Source organism: Micropterus dolomieu, linkage group LG20 (assembly GCF_021292245.1).
Source record: "Micropterus dolomieu isolate WLL.071019.BEF.003 ecotype Adirondacks linkage group LG20, ASM2129224v1, whole genome shotgun sequence".
Taxonomy (NCBI): domain Eukaryota; kingdom Metazoa; phylum Chordata; class Actinopteri; order Centrarchiformes; family Centrarchidae; genus Micropterus; species Micropterus dolomieu.
In genome coordinates, this window is record NC_060169.1 from 1,570,113 (window position 1) to 1,579,142 (window position 9,030).

General features: G+C 40.1%; 1 protein-coding gene and 1 long non-coding RNA gene across 3 annotated transcripts in view; one reads left to right on the plus strand and one right to left on the minus strand.

Annotated features, from left to right (window-relative positions):
- The window catches only part of LOC123958576 (annexin A2-B-like), a 17,591-nt gene that overhangs the window by 3,891 nt on the left and 4,670 nt on the right, over nucleotides 1-9,030 (minus strand). For both annotated transcript variants that reach the window (XM_046032020.1, XM_046032021.1), the window contains exons 2-11: nucleotides 7,677-7,738; nucleotides 6,300-6,393; nucleotides 5,340-5,434; nucleotides 5,036-5,149; nucleotides 3,544-3,634; nucleotides 3,022-3,101; nucleotides 2,034-2,093; nucleotides 1,754-1,847; nucleotides 625-720; nucleotides 420-478 (exon numbers count right to left, since the gene is read on the minus strand). In XM_046032020.1, the coding sequence (XP_045887976.1) occupies nucleotides 420-478; nucleotides 625-720; nucleotides 1,754-1,847; nucleotides 2,034-2,093; nucleotides 3,022-3,101; nucleotides 3,544-3,634; nucleotides 5,036-5,149; nucleotides 5,340-5,434; nucleotides 6,300-6,393; nucleotides 7,677-7,727 (834 nt within the window). In that variant the 5' untranslated portion in view covers nucleotides 7,728-7,738. The remainder of the gene's footprint in view (nucleotides 1-419; nucleotides 479-624; nucleotides 721-1,753; nucleotides 1,848-2,033; nucleotides 2,094-3,021; nucleotides 3,102-3,543; nucleotides 3,635-5,035; nucleotides 5,150-5,339; nucleotides 5,435-6,299; nucleotides 6,394-7,676; nucleotides 7,739-9,030) is intronic.
- The window catches only part of LOC123958577, an 8,744-nt gene continuing 3,094 nt past the window's right edge, over nucleotides 3,381-9,030 (plus strand). The window contains exons 1-2 of the long non-coding RNA XR_006822122.1: nucleotides 3,381-3,656; nucleotides 5,797-6,518. This is a non-coding gene — a long non-coding RNA (uncharacterized LOC123958577). The remainder of the gene's footprint in view (nucleotides 3,657-5,796; nucleotides 6,519-9,030) is intronic.

The following is a 9,030-nucleotide window of genomic DNA, read 5'->3' on the forward strand; positions in this document are numbered from 1 at the left end:
TATATATATATATATATATATATATATATATATATATATATAATGTACAGGATATTACGTTATATACTGCTGGCTAGCTTGTGAATCTTACCCTGTGATCATTAAAGTCTTGACATAATTGATATAAAAAAACAATAATTTATTTGTTGATTATATTTTGAATTATTAATCTGAACAGTAATTTTAGTTATCAAATAAATTTAGTGCCGTTAAAAGTATAATACTTCCCTGTAAAATGAAATGAAGTTGAGGTATAAAGTAAAATGGAAGTGTCTCACTGTAAAAAAAGATGGCTATCCATATTGTTGTACTTGTGACAATGACAACAAAGGCATTATATCTAGTCTCTCTACCTCAAAACTGCTTTATGTACAGTACTTAGTTACTTTCCACCACTGGACAAAACTTTGCTAATGTACCTTCATGGCTTCGCTGAGTCTGTTGGCGAAGTACAGCTGCCGGTTTTCAAAGCACTCCACTGTGAAGAGAAGACAGACAGACGTTGAATTAACCTCCTGACGTCTTCACCAGCTGTTCTGCTGTTCCACTGCTGTTGCACGGCTGCAGCATGCGTGCAGGAGATGAGAACTGTGGTACTGATGGTACCGACGTGCTGTTTGTTACCCAGAGTGAGGAAGGACTTCTCCAGGTCTCCCTTCACCTCCTTCCTGATGCTCTCCTTCATGTCGTACGGACTGTAGCTCTTATACCTCTCAAACACTGAAACGCATCAAAGGGGAGAACATGTCAAACTTAAAGCGCGGTACACTGTCTATAGAGAAGCATTTTTATTACCACCGTCTCTCCCTAACCTTAACCAGTATTGTAGCGGCTCTGCACAGATACAGAATTTACAAAGGCTGTCACTGAATGTAAAATCATGTGGCTGGGGACATAAAAAACGTTGAAACTGAATATAACAAGCGTTGCCATTGGATATTAAAAAGGTATTGTCACGGTTTTGGTCTAAGTTCTGTCCTTTTCCTGTTTTCTTTTGAAGTTGTCTGTGTCTTATGTTCACATCGTGCTTTGTTTCCTGTCTGCCCTGATTCCTAATGTGTCCCACCTGTGGTTAATTACCCTGCCTGCTGTGTGGTGTGCCGCAGTATTTATTGTGATGCATTATGGGTTTGTGTTTCACTCCGGCCTGTCTGTTTGGATTATTGTTGCATTTTTTGCTGGTGGAGTTTCCTTTGTTGCCCGGTTGCATTTTGGATTTCTTGGTTTTGTTGGACTGTGCACACTGTTTGGAATTATTTTGGACTTTGTCGTGCTCCATAAGCGTGTACAACTTATTTTTTTTCTTTCATTAGTAAATGTAAAAAACTCATAGCTCAGGGGAAAGAGCGGTCTTCCACTGATCAGAAGGTCGATGGCTTGATCCCCAGTCTGCATGTCGAAGTATACTTGAGCGAGATACTTTGTACCCTAATTGCTGCATGTACAGTATAGGCATCAGTGTGTGAATGGGTGAATGTGAGCGCATAAAAGCGCTTTGAGTGTTCATGAAGGCGCTATACGAGTATTTAATGTAAACAACATACCATTGAATGTCCAAAAAACACTGCCAGTGGATGAAAGAGTTCAAAATGAATGTTAAAATTCGGTTGAAAATCTGTGATTTTACAGAATCGTCACATCAGCTGGCATCTGGTGATTGGGTTCACCTGCATATGGTACTCTGTGTGTGTGTGTGTGTGTGTGTGTGTGTGTGTGTGTGTGTGTGTGTGTCAGTGTTGCAGGTGTAGTTCACCTTTCTGCAGATGGGGGACGCTCCTCTGAGACATGATGGCGATCCAGGTCGCCACGTCGGTCCCCTTCCTCTTCACCCCGGCTTCGTACAGACTCTAAGAGGTTCACACGTGAGAATAGAAGATGGCTTAAAATCACTCAATACAACTTATCAATTGCTGAGTGTTATTCCGTGAAACAAATTCACACCCAGGGGAACGGCACCACAATGTTTGGCTTTTTTAGAAATCACAAATCTTTTGAAGAAATTTTTAAAGAAAACAACTTCTGATTTTACTCACTCTGGCGTCGTCGTCAATCTTCTCATAGTCAACAACATTAGAGGGTTCATCTCTCTTTGTCTGTAGATCAAAAAACATATTCATGTCAGTGTGAAACATTTCAAATTAAAAGGTGCAACAGTAGAACTCTACAGCAGCAACGTCTGCTCAGAGCACAGTGACAAACTCAAATAAATGCAATGTGTTCATGGCAAAGGCTTTAACCTAAAAATATCATACAGCCTGATATATTTAAAGAGTGCAGATTTCAACAAAATGTAATAAATTATTTTAAAATATTTATAGCTTTATATTCACTCTGGTATCAAACTGTATCTGCAAATATAGGTATCACAAAAAGCAAGAACATTAGTAGCAAAATCAATAAAATGCAAAACCTTGTATTATCGCTTATGTTAAAGAGGAGCAACAGTTTTATTTTCTTAAACCTATCCTCTTGTGTCTTTATGAACTTTTCTTCTTGCGCTGTTTTTCCTTGTTAGTTATTCATTTGTTCCCCTTCGTCTTATGTGTGGTGTCTTTAACTGCTGCTCTTTATGTTTCCTCCTCCTCTGTTTTTGATTACTTGCTTCCTGTTTTACTTTGGTATTTTCCTCTCATCTCATTTCGGTTCACTTCACTTCCCCCTTGTGTGATTGTTTGCTCCTCCCTAATTAAGTTCACCTGTGTCTCATTATGGTGTCCTCACTACAGTATTTAAGTGGTCCCGGTCTCTGCCAGTTCATCAGTGTCTTTTCACTTGTGTTCTAGCAGTTTTCCAAGTGTTTGTTTTCCCCAGTATTTCCTGCATTGTGTATGTTTGTCCTTCTGTTTTTGGATTGTCTGTTGTTCCTTTGCTTGTTTGTTGGACTTTGGATTTGTTTGCTAGTGTTTCCCCTGGTTTTTCAAAGTCAAGATGAGTTCATTGATTGAAAGTAAATGTACTTTTAGTTATATTCCACCACCGGGTACTTCTTGTACAGTTAGCATCAGTTAGCATCAAAGCTACCTGAACCAGAGCCAGCAGCAGTTTGGCGAAGTCTCCTGATGTGTCTCCTGCTACGTCTTTCTCCAAGTCCTTCTTAAACGCTGCACAGAAAAATAAAACACATGAACAATACTAAAATCAATTATAAGGTAAATAAATCCATAATGAAGCTAATGTTAGCCACATAAACTAGCTAATTATATGTTTGTACTTAATACTACATGATATCAGTGAGCTAACATGATAAACACCCAGCACTTCTCAAATAGTGTCAGTTTACACAAAGGCCGCTAACTTTAGATGTAATAGCTGAGTCAATTTGTCAGGAGAAGTTATATAGATAATATTGTCCATCATGAGAAAGGTGATTTTTATTTTTTTAATTGAAACTGTAATACTAGAATCATTCTTTGATACAAGATAAACTTCACATAGCACATTTTACTGTCAGCAGGTTTAAGTGAAAATTATACATTTTCCTTGTTTATTATGGACCAAATTCAGATTTCTTGAATATTATTGGAAAGTTATTTCCAAACATACTTTCTTTGTAAACTTTCTTGATCTCTGCCAGTTCTTCCTTGTTTCTGGAGCAGACAATCTCGATGAGGGTCTCCTCATCTGTTCCCAGTCCCTAGAAACACAAATACCAGCAGGTAAGACTCCTAATTTTAACACTATTTTTTATATTTACTATTATGATTATATCGGAGCCACCTGATACTTTTCAATCACAAAGTAGACACACCACCTCCCATGAAGCTCAGCTAGTCCTGCTAACACTTAAGTTAAATGTTTTATTAGCCAAAATTACCTTAAGTAAAACTACTGGTTCTGCAGTAAAAGTGAATGATATCTGATTCTATCTGACATTATTAGATTGTAAATAAGGATGCATCAATGTTAGGGTAGCATTTTACTGTTGTAACTGATGTTGTAGCTGAGGTGGAGCTAGTTTTACTACTTTATATATAGTTTGCTAGATGTACTATAGAGTTTAACTACTTTATAAATATATAGCTAGTGTTAACTGCTTTGTATATAGTTAGCTAGTGTTAGCTGCTTTTGTCTACACTTAGCTAGTGTTAGCTGCTTTTGGCTACAGTTAGCTAATATTAGCTGCTTTGTATATAGTTAGCTACCGTTAGCTGCTTTTGTCTACACTTAGCTAGTGTTAGCTGCTTTGTATATAGTTAGCTAGTGTTAGCTGCTTTTGTCTACACTTGCTAGTGTTAGCTGCTTTTGTCTACACTTGCTAGTGTTAGCTGCTTATTGTCTACACTTAGCTAGTGTTAGCTGCTTTTGTCTACACTTAGCTAGTGTTAGCTGCTTATTGTCAAAACTTAGCTAGTGTTAGCTGCTTATTGGCTGCACTTAGCTAGTGTTAGCTGCTTATTGGCTACACTTAGCTAGTGTTAGCTGCTTATTGGCTGCACTTAGCTAGTGTTAGCTGCTTATTGGCTGCACTTAGCTAGTGTTAGCTGCTTATTGGCTGCACTTAGCTAGTGTTAGCTGCTTATTGGCTGCACTTAGCTAGCGTTAGCTGCTTTTGTCCGCACTTGGCTAGCGTTAGCTGCTTTTGTCCGCACTTGGCTAGCGTTAGCTGCTTTTGTCCGCACTTGGCTAGCGTTAGCTGCTTTTGTCCGCACTTGGCTAGCGTTAGCTGCTTTTGTCCGCACTTGGCTAGCGTTAGCTGCTTTTGGCTACAGTGAGCAGGTTCAGCCCAGTGGTTTCCAACCTACGGGTTGTGCCAGTCTAAAGTGTCCCCAGATAAATCTGAGCGGTCGTGAGATGATTAATGAAATATATTTTCAGTGTTTGACGTTTCTCTAATCCTAAACTTATCTGTGAAATCTGGATCATTTCACAGCTTTGTTCCTTGAACAGTTATTTAAATCCACCATGTGAGAAGGCAAATTGTCTCGAACAATTCATGGAATCTGAAACATGACAAGAAATACAAGTACCCAAAATTTTACTTGGGTACTGTACTTGAGTAAATGTACTTTAATTACATTCCTGGGGTGAGTCTGACCTTCATGGAGGCTTTGAGCTCGAAGGCGTCATACTGGGCGGTGCTCTTCATCAGACCCAACAGCAGAGCCTCCAGAGAGCCAGACAGCGCCCCCTTCAGGGCTGTGACCAGATCCTGAAAAAGTATAGCAGCACAAGTATTAATTAAATGTCTTTAAAAGTTACAAATGTCTTTTAAAAAACACAACATTTTTGCAGTGAAGCAGAGTGTACCAGCTGGGTAGTTATGCCACCTGCCGATTCAGGCCTACGTGTGAAATGTCTCTGAACATCATCATGTTAATGAAAGGAGAAACATTTTGAACCTTCTTTGCGAGCCGTTCATATTCGAAGGCGATCTCTCTTCGCTGCTCGTAGCTGCGTCTGGTCAGGATGTCGATGATGGTCTGTTCGTCTACACCTGCAGGATTTAATGAACAGATTTATTTTCCAGCAGGGATGTGTAAGAGACGGACGATGCTTTTCTGTTGACACAGGCTGCTTATGTCTCTCTGAAGGGCAAAGAACATATTTTCATGAAGGACTTGTTGGATCAGTTCATTTCCTGTGTTGCTTTACTTCTGGCTCCCGACTTTATATCCTGACCTGAAAATAAATTAAATCAAAGCTTGTATGTCTTACATAATATAACTACTCTCAACAGTTTGTGGACAAAAGAACCAGTTAAACACTATTTTCTGCCTTCACCTGAACTCTGTTTTTGATCTGTTTTGCGTCTTTAACTCTTTATTATCAGCACCCGTCTCTGTTTCTTTGTTTCAGCTTTTGAAAAACAATGGAAAGTCTTAAATCTGCCGAGGGAGGTCCTGCTTTTACTGCAACTCGCTCACGGGAAGCTCGGGAGTCGGAGCAGCTGGGAAATCCTGCAGCTCTCCACACAAACAGAAAAGTCAGAACTTGGACGATCGGCCTCGCAGGTTCAATTCCCTGCAGTGGGTTTAGTGGCATCTGCAGATGAATTCCTTCAACTTTAGTCAGTTTCCAATCTGACCAGAAAACATGCTGTAATAGTTTGAACAGCTCATGCATGGACAGAAGCCAGCCAGTAACCTGATATCTGAGCTGGTTGTCCTGCAGAGAGAAACGCTGTAGAGCGTGATGCCAAAGCAACACCAGCACATAAAAACACGAGTCTAAAAGTTCCTATAAAGAAATGTTTGTCGGGATTGTTCATCCTCTGGAGAGCAGGGACATGTTAATGACTCTTTGGCATCAGATCTCAGTCCCCTTTCCAGACAGGAGGCAGGTGAACTGGACGTGCTCACCTTTAGTTTTGATGGCTGTCTCGATCCGGGCAGCATCTTTGTCTGGGTCGAAGTCTCGTACTGGCACCACGGTGGGGAATTTAGGCTCCGCTTCCTACAGAGGACAAAGACAGACACGTTACCTTTCAGTCTACTGCTGTTCTCATGTATGGTGGCCCCTGTGGGGGCATAAAAACTACAGTTTGAGATGAAGAAACCTGCAAATATGAAAACCAAAAGGTGGGTTTTCCTGCTTTGTTTTAATATTTGCTGTGTTGTTGGATTGCCCTACATGTTTTGTCCTCGGGGGGGCCTGGATGAAGTACTCAGATACTTAAAAGTACCAATACAAAATGTAAGTATAAAAGTAACAGTACCCGTTCTGGTACTTTAATTACTTTGATGGTTTATACTTCTGTAGAATCTGTCAAATTTTATTATGATAGTCGTTATGTCGAGACAAAGAACAGTTACTGTTGACTGTGATTGGCTGAACTGTAACATTAAAGAATGTGTTTGGAGGACCTTAATACCGTCCTCTCCTGCCATATACTTTATAGCCTTATTGATTAGAAGAGGATGGAATGCTCCTGTAAACCTTCCTGGAAAAGATCTGGACTTTTTTTCTTCAAATAAAAGATAACAGTGAGACAAAAGTCTGCCTGTACTCAGATTTATCCACTGTTCCTGCATTTCCATCCTGTGGTTCTGAATGGATCATTGATCAGTCATCAGTGTCTGCACAACGACCTGATCTTCAGTTTATCAGCTGAACTCCGGGTGGAGAACAAACCACACCTTTATCTGCTTTATGACGGCAGTAAAACACTGCAGAGCCTTGAAACTGTGGATCCCCTCTCAGAATTAGGCTGTAAAAATACAAGAATTTGTGCATACCTGCGGTTATATAATCTAAAGATTAAAGCCAGAGCAGCGTCCTCAGATGTGGGTGAGATGGATACATTTAACCATCACATTGTTCTCCTGAAAAATATTGTCATAGTAAGTCTGAGCCCCTCCCCTTTCCGGTCGACCACTGGGGACCCTATTTTGGAAGTTGCCTAGCTAGCAGCAAGCAAGCAGTTAGCTTAGCATTACAGTGCTAAACTATTGGTGACGTATATTCTGCGAGACGAGAGATTCACTGAGCGGTTTCACACAAAACTAACTTACTTTAAATCTTACTTTACTGTTTTAAGACAAAATGACTTTCTTGACTTAAATTATCTTTTGAAATGACAAACTTTATGTTTGTAATTCAGGGATCAATTCAAACGGGATCTAAAATATCAGTTATCTGTCGCCGTTGACAACCGGACGTATTTTTTTCCAAAATAAGGAAAGGAAAGCGAGGGCTCTTGATTGTGTAGTACTGTGCGACGTCAGCATGTGACTCACCCCTCCATACGACAGCGTCAGCTGACCCAGAAACTCGGACACCAGCGCCATGTTGACTCAACCTGCAGAGAGTCGAGACGGACAGTTACAGCATCAGTGATGTGACCAGAGCGATTCTCCGTCAGTCATTACATCTGCTCTTCTATACGCCAACTTTTCCACTTCTGGACTTCTTCTTCTGTGCTTTCCATAATTACACAACGGCATCAATAGTTATAATTCCATTTAGGGTTGCAACTGATGAGTTTATCATTTAACCTGACAAGTATTTTCTCCATTAATCAGTAAAACACACATGCTGTCAGTTTCCTAGAGCCATCTTCTTTTTCTGTCACAGCCCAAAACTCAGTCAGTTTAATCTAAAGACAGAAGAAAATGAGCAAATTCTCACATTCGAGAACCTGAAACCAGCAGATTTGTCATTTAAGCTTAAAAAGTAACTCAAGAAAGTAATTTATCAAAATAGTTGTATCTCTAATTTCATTTAAAAAAATCAAGGACATGTTGAGTATTTAAGGAATTTATTGTGATACGTTTTAAACTCCCACCATACAGTTGCTGCTGCTCTCCTGTCAACAGGAACAGTCTGTACAGTCATGCTATTTCACACGTTAGTTACAGTAAACGGCTGTTTCCCTCTCGATATTCAAACTTGTCCACTTCAGCCGAGCGTGAAAGCTTTCACTTTTTGTGATTTTCCTTCTTTTTATGAATTGTTTTTCCACTCCAGGTTTTTTTGTGCTGACAGAACAAAACTGCTCCCCCCGTGGAAATCCTAAGTTCAGAGCGGCAGAATCCAGCAGGCTGTACAGATAGGTGTGTTTGATTTATTGACAGGGAAGTGCCAGAGGGCGTGTCTGCAGGAGAGGCCGGGGCTGCAGATAAGGAAAATGGATCACACAGCAAACAGATCTGAAGAAGTCTGGAGCCTGAAGTCAAACTGTTACTAACCCCCAAACAGTGGGAGTTAATACATTTAATAAGAACAGGAACGCTGCCTCGACCTTTGACCCTCTTACAAACAGGAAGTGTGTTCGAGGGTCAGTGTTTCATCACTTAGCAACAGCTGATACAAACAGGCAGAATACTTCTTCTATGTTTGGGTTTAAATGCTGTCTTAATGTACAGAGTACGTCTGTATTATTTTTGAACTCCGTTCTCCGAAAGAACAACCGATTTTAACCCTGAGCTGAGCATCACAGGCTACATGGCCAAAAGTATGTGGACGCTCGAACATTACACTCGTATGAAGGACCTTAACTAATGTCAGTTAATCTGCTGCTGATGTTTTCAGTTCATCAATTTATCGCTTAGTCTACGCAATATCAAAAATAGTTAAAAATAAAACTTCCCA